The sequence below is a fragment of the Atractosteus spatula genome, chromosome 24 (genome assembly GCF_055471065.1).
Source record: "Atractosteus spatula isolate fAtrSpa1 chromosome 24, fAtrSpa1.hap1, whole genome shotgun sequence".
In the NCBI taxonomy this organism is placed as follows: domain Eukaryota; kingdom Metazoa; phylum Chordata; class Actinopteri; order Semionotiformes; family Lepisosteidae; genus Atractosteus; species Atractosteus spatula.
The window spans coordinates 2,374,650-2,388,046 of record NC_142729.1 but is presented as its reverse complement, the minus strand read 5'-3'; the positions used below and the strand labels follow the sequence as shown (position 1 = coordinate 2,388,046).

Below are 13,397 nucleotides of genomic sequence, written 5' to 3'. Positions count from 1 at the left end.
TTACCGTATGTTCTCGATACCGACGCGAGTAACTCGCGGGTGGGTGCGGTGTTGGCACAGGAGGGGCCAGATGGGGAGCGCGTAGTGGCCTACTATAGTCGGGCTTTGACTAGGGCTGAACGGAACTACTGCGTGACCCGTCGCGAGCTGCTGGCGGTGATGGCGGCGGTCCACCACTTCAGGCCGTACCTGTTCGGGACCCGGTTCCGGCTGAGGACCAACCATGCGTCCCTCACCTGGCTGCTCCACTTTAAGGAGCCGGAGGGGCAGATGGCGCGATGGATAGAGATCCTGCAGGAGTACGACTTCACTGTCGTGCACTGTGCGGGGTCTCGCCATCTCAATGCCGACGCTCTCTCGCGGCGCCCCTGTGAGGCCGCGGGACGTGGAGCGGTACTGCCGAACGTGTGCGGTGTGTGTGTCGCAGAAGGGCCCTCCCGAGAGCTCTCGGGCCCCCCTCCAACAACACCAGGTGGGGGCTCCTATGGAGCGGGTGGGGGTGGACGTTTTGGGCCCGTTTCCGTGCACCGAGGCTGGGAACCGCTACGTCTTGGTGGCCATGGACTATTTTACGAAGTGGCCGGAGGCCTACACCCTCCTGGACCAGAGTGCCCCCACGGTGGCAGATGCACTGCTGGAGGGGATGTTTGCCAGGCTGGGGGTGCCGGAGGAGTTACACAGTGACCAGGGGCGTAACTTCGAGTCCCAGGTCTTTGCCAGAGTGTGCCAGCGCCCGGGGATCACTAAGACGCGGACCACACCGCTGCATCCCCAGTGCGACAGGTTGGTGGAGCGGTTTAATCGCCACCCTGGTGTCCCGGCACCAATGGGACTGGGACCGCCACCTCCCCCTTGCGCTCTGGGTGTATAGGACCGCGGTCCAGGAATCCACCGGGTGAACCCCGGCCTCGCTCATGCTGGGCTGGGAAATGCGAACCCCGGTGGACCTGGTCTTCGGCCTGTCGCCCGGACCTGAGGCAGCGGATGCGGCGGGTGCACAGCTTTGCACGGACCCACCTGGCTCAGGCAGGGGTCCGGCAGAAGCGGCACTACGTCCTGCGCTGCAGGGGGCCTGCCTTCCAGCCCTGGGACTCGGTTTGGGTGTACAACCCGCGCCGCCGCAAAGGCCTCAGCCCTAAGCTGGCGCCGTCATGGGAGGGGCCCGCTGAGGTACTCGGGGTGGTGGGCGAGGTCTGCTACCGTGTCCGGTTGCGAACACGGGGGAGAGTGGTGGTCCTGCACTGAGACCGCCTGGCCCCCTACCGGGCCCGGGAGGAGGAGCCGTGTGGGGAGGCTCTAAGAGTACAGCCTGAGGGGGGTGTTCGACGTCGGCGAGACGCCAGACGCTTCAGGTGGGGGCAGTGTAATGCCCTCGCCTGGTGGTGAGGAGGAAGCACCCCTAGGCGCTCGTAGCACCGCTGGGCATGCTGGGAGTGGTAGCCGGGGAGAGTCTGAGGGTCAGCACGATGACCAGCGGCTGACCCTACCTGTGTAAATAATGTCCTAGTAGTTCTAGTGCCCTGTGTAGTCTTATAAAAGTATAGCATGTTGTTAAGTAATTACCACCCTAAAGATGTGTACGTGTTCCGTCAGTCTCCTCATGTGCGTGTACATCCTGTGTTTGGTTTTGTGTGGTTGTTAATGAATAAAGCTAGCGCTTGGTTTGTTAATCACGTCTCCACTGGTCCTTTGTTCTGAAAAGAACCTGAAAACGCTACAATATTAAGATTATATACTTTGTGAAAAGTGATAGTCTTTTAACCTTTTCTGTGAATTCGCTTGTTATTTGTTTAAACAAATGCATACTTTTAGAATTTGATAAACAGGGAATATAATATGGAATCGTGTATCTAAACAAATTAAAAACGATATAATTATATTAATGTACTGTCTGGCGGAATAAACTGAAGAGTTAGTTAACGCGACACGGAATTATTAAGAATTATCACCTCTTTTTACACTTGATAACAAATGAGAACATTCCACTCAGTGGGCGATGCATTGTTATCTCAATCACCTGCTAATTTGTTTTACACCACGGGAAGACAGGAGAATGTGATTGTACTGTATCTTTACAGAATGTGTTTCAATCAATACGGTAATTGATTAAAATTGCAAACGTGTGTTTAATTAAATGCCTTTTTTGATTCACAATCTGAAAATGAAAACCACGGTAAAGTCAGCTTGAAGTTCAAAAACGATTTTGGCCTCACGCCTGTAGCATTTTCACGAAACCTCCTAGAGTTGCGAGAACACTTGCTTTGTGTATAAGGTACATTGTAAATGTTTTTACAGCCTCCACTTTGTTGTTTTTATGCCGTTTTTATGACCATGCACGAATATCCTTATGTCCATATCTTCGATATGTCCATATCGGTGTGAATTTTAATACTAATTAAATGACAGCGGGCACTTTCCACCCCCTCTACATTCTCAGAGTAGAATAGACTTACTTTCTTATGTAAGACAGTCCAACCCCCCACGGACAGAAAAAGCACCCGCAGGCACTTAAACTTAATATGGTCAGTAAACAGTAATATGGTCAGAAGGAGCACGTAAAAATGTTTCTGAAATAACCACTAGTCTTGGACTAGTGTAGGACTTTGATGCTTAAAATGTTTAGGGAGAAAGTGGAAAACTGGTGTGTATTTTTTCTTGAAAATACCACTACCAGCCATATACAGTTTGTAACATAGGGGTTTCTATATTTATGTCTTTATTGAGTGGTTACATTAGTGACAAAGGCTAAACGTTTAGCTTCAGTAACGCGTACGCTGTTGTTTCATCAGTGAAAGGTACATCATGAAATGCCTCTCCCTGTTCAATCCATTGGAAAAAAGAAAGAAGCATAAAGCGTCTGATGGTCATAAACGATATTAATTTAGGAACAGCATCAGAGATATTTTTTTTAACTGCACTGCATCGGAGAGAATACCATAGCGCGTTTTGTTTTACTCCCTGGCGGAAACTGGCTTCCATAAGAATCAGTATAGCTTCTGGAAAATACATTTTTCCTGCATTTAAGTTTAACTCGTTCCGAGCGCCCTACATTACAAACTCCAAGCTTTTTCATTTTGAGCTGAAGACCCTCACACCTGAAGAAGGATTCACAGCTGAAACGTTGCAGGCTGACACAGCTACCCACCAAAGTAAATGTATTGCAGTAAATGTTTATATTATTATATCTAATTTTATACAAATTTAAATATCTATTTTTTAAAAATTAAAAAAAATCGTTTTCCCAGCCTAAGAGGGGGGTCTGCTCTTATTGACAGCTAACACTCCATACACTCAAGTGTATACGCACACCCTGGAATTTTGACTTCACTGTGTGATAAAGAAATTTTAAAGACTACTTCTTAGTGTAGATAAAAATGCTTGGATTCTCATGTATCTGATATCTTTTTCTACTGTCTTGGTTGCGCTCTTGAGGATCCTTGTGATATATTGAGCTCTCGTTGAATGATAAGTGTCGCATAGTTTAAATCATTTTCTCATTGACAAAAAGTAACACCACAGCATTTCGTTGATCCAATCACGCATTCGTTTCCAATCATACAAAGTAAGTCATACCGCGTTTTGATGCGACATGCCCACTGCGTTTTACTGCAGCGTACCCCGCTCGTTTTGAATGGCTGCATCTGTAAATATATATTATATTTAGATCCTTAAATTGATATCTTTATTGATTTCTTTAGATTGGCTTTTTCCATATTATATTCCCTATTTAGTGGATTCTAAAAAAGTAAAGTTAAAATGTATAGCTTTTTTAAAATATATAAACTTAATATAGTCAGAATGAGCACGCTTTGCTACCAGACTTTCACTTTATTTGTAAATTTTCATATTGATATATCATATGAAGCTGATTTAAACATGCACAGTAAAGAAATTAAAAGAAACAATTGTTTCACTAACAACTAATGCATCGCAAGTTGCCATCTGTCGGTCATTTTGGCCAGCCAATCACGTACCGTGGTATGCTGTAGAAGTTTTCCCATGGTATGAGGTCTTACCGTGAATTTTGAATGGCTGCATCTGTATATTGTGTGTAGTGTAGTTTGTGTCCTTTCATTATAATAAATATTTGTTTAGCCAAGTGTGCCTGGATTATTACTCCCCTCAACAAAGTTGTGGCAGAAGACAAAGAATTTGCATACATCTAATAATACCAGCTGCTCATGTACATTGCTAGAAATCATTTACAAGTTGGGGGTTATAAATACTGCTTTTTATAAAAACTCCTCAGTCAAATTCTGATATTCACCAATTTCATTACCTGCCATTTGTAGCAATGGTACCATATGATTTTAAAGCCATTACGGTATAGTATGCGAGAATTGTTCCCTGATTGTTGAAATTTGCATTAAGACAAAATTTAGATTCTAAATGCAGCTAACTCTTCCAGGTTTAAATCGTGTTCACAACAAGCTATAATAATAAACTGTTATATATCCGTCAATGCAGAAATAAAGCAATTGGGTCTCCAGAAATTGAGCTGCTCACCTTCTGTAGCCCTTGGGCTCAACACTTTACATTACGGTCTATGTAATGGACAATGAAATGTTCAAATATAAGGACAGCAAAATGTCATTAAAACAAATACATTTTTCCAAATATTACAAAACAAAAGTGTAACAAAATAATGACATTTTAATAATCCCTATCAAGGGCTATTAAATCAGTATTACAATAATAGCATGTACAGTGTTCTTAACTAATTCTTAGACAAAGATAAAACATTACAGCTTTTCACAAAGTACATAAAGTTAGAACAAACATCAGCGTTTTCAAAATAACCACCATATGTTAGTTTAAAGATTTTGATGCATTAAGTTTATGAAGGTGGAATACTGTTGTGTACTTTATTTTTTTATAATTAGCTACCACTACCATCTATTATATGTACATTAGGTATATATAATGTTATACTTCTGTTTTTAGTTTTAAGCTAACAAAATTTCCCTTCAGTTGTAAAATTCCGTATTAATTTTCCATATTAAGCAGAGTTACATATGTACAGTAGAGAAACAGATTAAATGAAGCGATTGTTTCACTAACATCTAACACACCACAAGTACCACCTAGTAAGCTTCTTTAGCCAATGAATTGCATAACATTCATTGTTACAGGTAACACATGTAGAAGAAATACCATGCAGTGAAACTGGAGCCTGAAATATGGTGGCCTGGGGGTGGCTGGTGCAGTGCTTAACTGTCAGGACACATGTATGCCCCTGATCATACACAAAAGTGCTTCATTGAACTGCTAATATTTGGTTACTAGCTTTGCTGAAGGGTGTAACAGCAATAGAAGAGCAATCTACTCTAAGATATTTCCCAGGTTCCAAATTGTGGCAGATCAGCTGTTTAGGATTGATTTAACATTTACAGATGCAGCCATTCAAAGTGCGCGGCACAGACACGTACCGGAGGTAATTGGCTACGGCCTCACTCATCGTGACACACGATGACGCAAAATACCGCTGTACGTGATTGGTTGACTGACAGGGGCACTCGTGGTGCATTGGTCGGTCATAGAAAGATTTACATGTATTTACTGTGCCTGTTTTAGTATTGAATATTTATATGGAATTTTACCACTGAAGGGAAATCTTAGTAGCTGAGCATAAAAAGAATAGGAGCATAACACATGTGAAGGCCATAAATGATATTAATTTTGGAACATAAACATACAGGACAGGGCTGTGTAGGGCTGTTTCACCTCTTTCTTCATGTGACTTCCCCAGTAGCCTACTGGTTTACATGCCTGTTAAATAACCCACATGTTGTGTGTTCAAATCCAGCTGGTGCAGTGACTTTTCTTTTAACAAACATTTCTTTGAAAAAATAGAATAGCAATATTATGGACAATTAATTGACTTTTTATATTTCTAAATATCACAACATGATCGAATTTAAGTCATTTTTAATAACAACGAATAGTCACCTTCTTTCCTTCTGACAAGTGTCCCTGCTTCTGCTTCCTGCTTCTATCATGTGTGTGTTTTTTTCAAATACATTTTACAAAAGTGTAATTTATACTCAAAAGCTGTACACCACCTGCTATATAGATACATATTGTAATACTTTCGGGTTCGGATAGGACGGACACAAGAACTCAGACTTGCGGAGTTAAAGCAAGTAAAAGCCTTTATTTTTCTTCTCCGTCACCACCTGCCAGCCAGGCTTTCCCGCACCCCCGACCAGAGACACACAGCCCCCGCCCGCCAACAGCGCGAGAGAGAGAGAGAGAAACACCCAGGGGTGCAGAACACCCAGGGGTCCAGTCACATGACTTTGGGGCTGAGTTTCGAAAGCTTAACCTATCAGCAAGACAGCAAAGACATTTTTCCAAGAAAGTTTAGCCTTTGTCACTAATGAAACCACTAAATAAAGACATACATATAGAAATGGACAATTAATTGACTTTTATATTTCTAAATATCACAACATGTTCAAATCCATTTTTAATAACAATGGGTAAACTATCACAAAGCTTTAGAGAATTAACATTTTTATTATCAACAAATTGTAAATACAACGTTTACATTGGCGTTATTAATTTTTCACTTGAGTGTATGCAGGATTGTGAGAGCAGACCCCCCCTCTTAGGCTGCACAAACGATTGTTTACATTTTTATTAAGAAATGGAGGCCGAATGCCTTACAATATAAACATTTGCTGTCAAACTTTAAATCAACAGTTGATTTAAAGACGATCTATCAAAGTGCAATGAAATACAATTTAAACTGTATTACAGCAGCACAATGTGCTTTTTCATCGTGTGTCTCTCTCTGGTCGGGGTGCAGGAGAGCTCGCTGGCAGGTGGTGATGGAAAGAAATAAAATAAAGGCAGCTTTTAACTCTGCAAGTCACACACCAATACTCCATTTCTCCCTAAACATTTTAGTCTTTCATGTGTTTTTCATCACTCTCTGCGGGAGTGCTGGCTGTGACGAATTAAACCGGTTTCACAGGTATTGTCAAGTGGTCGAGTTTTCAGCGGGAGGTGGGGACAAGCTGCCCAGCCGACAAAAAGTAACACCCACCACAGCATTTGTTGATTTAACTAACAAGGATGGGACATTAGCTAGCCAATATGATAAAGGAATAACTTTTTTATTTCTTTAGCAAATTTATTTGAACATTTCCATCGATTGTACAAGCACTGAAAAACTGTTCAATCCCTAGTTCGTCTGGCATTTTCTTTTACTACAACAGATAGAAAAACTCCCTTGCTTTTAACAGAGCGCTTCATAATTTCTAACAACGAAAATTATTTAAACTACAACACTTTTATCATTCAACGAGAGCTCAAAATATTAAAAGGATCCTCAAGAGATCAACAAAGACAACAGAAAAAGATATGTGTATAAGATACTGTCCATGGGAGTCCAAGCTTTTTTATCACTGCTAAGTAGTCTTTAATATTCCTTCATTACACAGTGAAGTCAAAATTCTGGGATGTGCCTATGTACGCTGGGCAAACGTTCCGAGGTAAAATTCTTCCAGCACGGGGGTACCTTTAAAGTGGAGACAACGGCACCAAAATTTTTTGGCATGCATAAAAAACAGCAATTCTGTCAGTAAGCCCTAAATGAATTAATAGCAAACATGGTTTACATAAAAGACATTTTTCCAAGAAAGTTTAGCCTTTGTCACTAATGAAACCACTAAATAAAGACATAAATATAGAAATCTTAAGATTTTTAAAATACATGACTTTGCTAAAATATATTTAAAAATAAAAACAATTACAAATGCCAGCGGAGAAAGAGAGTGCTTACTTTGTCAGCACCCAGACAAAAATACAATGCTTTTAATCATTCTTAATCAGATGGTGAGAGTAAAGGAGGAGCGATAAGTTTGAAGGTGAGGAAAAAGAAGTGAAAGAGGGGGAAGCTTAATTGACTATAACAGGGGAGGGATGTTGGTTTTGCATAAGGGGCGAGACTATGGAAATGAAGTCTATTTGGGAATGTGGAGTTACATGTTCTGGCTGTTTGTGAATTATCGTTGTTGAATATGGAGTGTTGAGGTATTGATTTTGTGTAATGCTTTATGTTGAAAATTGAGATGGATTTTGTTTATGATAAAAAGGATAAACTGGGATGGGAGGAGGGTTTGGTTTGCATAAGGGGTGGGATTATGATAATTGGAATAATTTGAGAGAGTTTGCGGGCTGTTTTTGGTTTGTATTTCGAATAATTTGTACAAGATATTGAGATTTGTTGATAATTGAAGGACGTTTTGGTTTAATGGTTTGATATATTTGATTTTGTATTGTGGTTGTTATCTATGTTTTTGGTTGGTATTATGTTTATATGGTTGTTTTTGTTGGTTGATCGTTATTATGGTTATTATGTTTACTGTGTCATTTTTGATTATTGGATGTAATAATCAAAAGAGAGAGAGAGCGAGTGCCTTCTTTTTGCTTTTGTAGCCAAAGGGCCTTGCAGATCAGATTCCCTTCCCTCTACGGAAAGACAGACACATGTTTTCACAGTTTAGAAGTCGCTATTCAGACGCAGGCAAGCAGCTCCTAGATAAAACATCAACTTTATTTAAACTCAAACGAAAATGTGCTTTTCTATATTTATTGTCAATTAATTGTCCATAATATTACTATTCTATTTTTTCAAAGAAATGTTTGTTAAAAGAAAAAGTCATGGTGCTGGCTAGATTTGAACAGCCAACCTGGGAGATTACTAATCCAGCACCTAAATCACCATGCTACCAGAACATTCACATGTAGTGTGGTGAAACAGCGTATACTATTCTTGTGTTGCAGTACATGAATATAATTATATCGTTATTAATTTCTTTAGATATGCGATTCCACATTATATTCCCCATTAATCAAATTCTAAAAGTATGCTTGTTGACTCCGGTATTGGGCGTATTCGCAGAAAATCTTAAAACTACCACTTTTTATACACACGTTACTTCACATGTTAGTTAAAGACTTCGATGCTTAAAACGTTTAGGGAGAAATGGAATATTGGTGTGTATTTTTTCTTTAAAGTACCGAGACCAGCCATATACAGTTTACATACTGTAATACTGTATGTTTATGTTCCAAAATTAATATCGTTTATGGCCTTCACACACGTTATGCTCCTATTCTTTTTATGCTCAGCTACTAAGATATCCCTTCAGTGGTAATATTCCATATAAATATTTAATACTTAAACGGGCACAGTAAAGACATTAAATATACATATACATACTGTATCAGTACAGTTTGTATACAGTAATATGTTTATGTTCCTAAATCAATCTCTTTTATTAGCATGTGAAAGGCATGGTGAATCGGAGATTCTCAAAAATTACTGTACTTTGCGTGATTGGAAACAAATGCGTGATTGCGAAATGCTGTGGTGTTACTTTTACAAAGACGGTCAATGAAAAAAAGAACGTGGACCAGGGCAATACTTTGAGTTTATGGGTTGTACAAGGTCATTCATTATTAATACTATTAGTAATATCTTCGTTAAAGACTTTGATGGCGACAGCTCAAACTAGAGAGGTTGAGCTTTATTAGCTCCACCTTACGGAAATTCCGGATACTATTATTTTACTTGCAGTACCACATGGTATTATGCGGAACTGTGCGAGAATTTACGGTATTAATACCATAACTTGCGGTATACGGTATTGGTAACAGATCTTTTAAATTTAATCTCTCAAAACAGGTAAGACATGTCCTAACAGCATCAGCTTTTAAATTGAGGCTCAAAACTTCAGTCTATTTTTCCCCACCAGAATTGAAACTGGTTACAGGATTTGCCTATGACTGCTCTCGGCCAGACACTTATATTCCTGCTACCTAAATACCTTCACTGTTTTGTGATGCCATGTGTATAATTAACCCCCAGATTGAGAGTTCCAGTCTGTGTGCAAGTTACATAGAAACAATCCAATAGCAGTTAGGAATCATTCTGCATTCATGCAACAGAACAAAAACATCAGAGTTTCATACAAAGTGAAACAAGACCACATTTTCCCTATACAGCTCCAATTTGACTGCCTGGAGTGTACAGGAATCTACTATATTCTTTTAAAAATCACTGGCTTGACAGGTAGTTTCCAGTTTTTTCTCCTTTCTGCTTCTCTTTATTAAGAGCTGCAGATGTTTATATTTACACGCCTGATATTCTTTTCACAATAACTATCTGCACAACTTGTTTCTCAGAGATTTACAAAAAGTGTATTTGTGCTAAAAAAAATACATCAATTTGTATTAGATTATTGTATTATAATCTTGTATTAGATCTAGATTAGTTCAGCTTTACCATCATGCCTCTCACGTCTTCATACTTGTAAGTGTATCGTAGGTTTAAACAAGTGTTACATACACCTTACGTACTGTTACAGTGTGTAGGGGGAGGCACCACAGCACCTGTAAGAAGTAAAAGGCCCGAGTGCAGGGACAGAAGCACTGGTGTGAGGTTAACAGGGACCAAAAATAAACAAAGAAGGCAAAAAGAAAGTCTACCACGGTCCTGTGTTGCCTCCAGGCTGGCCTTACCCTATTTAACAGGGACCAGCCTGGGAAAAAAGAGCCACTAGCACAGCAGTGACCAGACTGAACTTACCTCATTTAGTGGGGTCCATTCTGGTGAGCAGAGCGCATAACAAGCTTTGTCTAACAAAAAAAACGTGTGCCTGCCCCGATGAAGGTGATGGGATAGGCAAAAAGAAAAAGGAAAAGAAAAACCTTGCAACCTCTGGGACTGACAGTGAAACCCCCCCTCCTTAAGGTGGCCCTGCTCATCCTCTGGGGGGGGTGGTCCAGTGTGCCTCTATAGGATCCATCCAGCTGTGGCTCATTAGCTAGAAGCCAAGACAGCTGGACTTCCAAAGCAAGGCACTACCCTTCAACCATGGCTCCTTCTCCACAGTGGGCACACCCCTGCTTAATACCACAGTACACAAGCCATGCGCATCATCTGTGCTCACCTTACATAAGCCAGCCTTATTTCCCCATCTGTAAAAACTTAATTCACACTGTATACTAGCAACACACATTAAGTATTACAGTTATTAAAACATTTGTGTTAATGTAGCTAACTGGGACAATTTGAGATTTTTTTTTAACCTTGATTTCTACACAAAACTACAGAAAACACCTCTATTTGCCCTGACTCAAGCCTAAACACAGACAAGCCCTCCTTGCCTGGAGTGGGCCTTATATACGCAAAGAGGGGAAATCCACGCATCAGCGCGTTTAATTAATATTCCATGTGCAGAACACGTTTTTTACAATTTTCACATGCAATTAATTCCCTTTCCAGATGTCTGCCTTGGTTTGCTTTAATTTATAACTTTCTCCCTCTAGCGACCAGATTTGGAAATGTGCCTCTTTATTTGAACAGCCTTCTGTAAAGCTAAAAGCTTTTTTTATGTTCTACTACAAAATATGAAATATATTAACATTATTAAGTTCATTATTGCAAATGACCTTAATAGAAAACAACAAAACCTTCAAAAGGCAGTAAGAACATCCTTAATATTTTTCTCACTGTACTTTAATTGTCATGTAATGCTTTGCATAGATTTATATGCATTTAATTCCAACCATATCTGCTGCATCAAGTTCTCATCCCAGTATTTTAATATCCTCTTTGCTCTAGGACTGATGTATCCTGATGTAGGGAAAAACCGGTTCAGGGACGCCAAATATGTAATCATAGTGGCTCTCTGAAGGCACCAGTTCTGTAGGGTTTGGGCATTTACTGAGACAATTATTAATTGTAGCAGTAAATCACAAAGTTGATTCTTTTGATGGCTTTAGAATCCAACCACGCGACATAACTCAAACAACGCGCACACACAGGTACTAATACACGAGGATACATTTATTAATACATAGAATATGCATATAAACCTAACAGATCTTATCGAGAGGGTTATCAGAATACAAAAGGTATATATTCAATCAGTTACGAAGTGTTACACATCAAGAGGACATACGTTCAGTATATCATTCATTTAGACCGTTTCATAAATGAACTTGGTTACAACTTCTACATTAGATACTCAAAACAAGTACATAACTCTTAGGAATTAAATTGATATCAACTGGTTTGGATAACAATTGAATTCTCGAGCTGTAATGCAGTGAAGTTGAATACTCATCCAATTTCTGGGGATTCAGATCTCCTGCGGGCACAAACAATCAGCTGCAGGCTTGTTGCTGTCCAATCCGCGCTCTCTGGCTCCGTGCCAGGCTGTGCTGTGCGGCTTGCGACGGTGCGCTGCTGATGCTCACTGACCGGCTAGTTAGTGTTGGCTTTAACTAGCAAAGTTTGTGCACAGGAGAAAAGATGACTGTGGGTCCCAGCAAGTCAGGAAGAGGACCAGTTCGTTCCTGATGAAGACTAGTTCTGAATAGTGATTCAGCTGTCCACAGTTCCGATCTGTTCACGAGGCCTGCTGCTGGTTACTCTCTGGCAACCTCCACTCTAGACTCTTAGAACAAAGGAAAGTTCTGGCACTCGGACACACTGGCCGTTCCGTGGTTGTTCCGGCTGAGTCTCAGGATGGTCAGGAGGCGCGCTGCGAGAATGTCCTGCCCTTGGGAGCCTTCTGCTCCTGGGCCGTCCTGCCCTGGAATTCTCCTTTGAATTTCACTGAATCTTACTGAATCTCCCCTTCTGAATCTGAATCTCCCAGGCTCTCTGTGTTGCCTGTTTTTACCTGGAGGAACTTCAGCTCGTTGATTGGCTGAAAGTTCCATGGGCATCAGAGTCCCACATGGGTTACTCGGCCCTACCAGTCCCTCATTGGTTGATTAAGGTGAGATATGAGTCACTTAGTCCTGACACTTAGTAATGCAGTCCAGATGTCCAACTGGCACTCCCTAGACAGATAGGCGCCAGTGGATGACCATTGATCATGATAGCCAGGCTTAACTAAGTGCATCCCCCTTTGGGAGCTGTCCTAGGACCTTAAATCACCCTGCAGAATAGTTTCTCTGTGGCTGCACCACAGAGATGAACAGAGAAATGGGGCCTCATTTGGGAAGCTCAGAAACACTTAATTCTGCCTTATTATTAAGCCTCGCCGCTACACTGATTTTGATGATTTCTCTTGTGTCATAAACAGATTTCACATAGTTGATATTTATATCTGCTGATATTAAAGAAAACAGTGATAAAATAGGTTATGATTGGATACAAAAGAAAATATATAAAAATGTAATTAAAAGATTAAGAATATTTTACATGTACTGTAAAGGTTTATGCATCATCAGACACTGAAGACATTTTTACCATTAACTAGAAAATAGAAAATTCTGAATTCATGTGTGAAACGGACAAAAAAAGAGAAATAATTATTTTCCACTCTCTTATTTGTAACAATACCAATTCACTTGGAATAAGAAGTTAT

The 13,397-nt window shown here is 40.5% G+C and overlaps 1 protein-coding gene across 1 annotated transcript in view; it reads right to left on the bottom strand.

The window, feature by feature from the left end:
* LOC148815769 (uncharacterized) overlaps positions 1-13,397 on the bottom strand; it is a 148,329-nt gene continuing 134,932 nt past the window's right edge. Inside the window, exon 2 of the mRNA XM_088904788.1 lies at positions 1-236. Within this exon, the coding sequence (XP_088760914.1) occupies positions 1-236 (236 nt within the window). The remainder of the gene's footprint in view (positions 237-13,397) is intronic.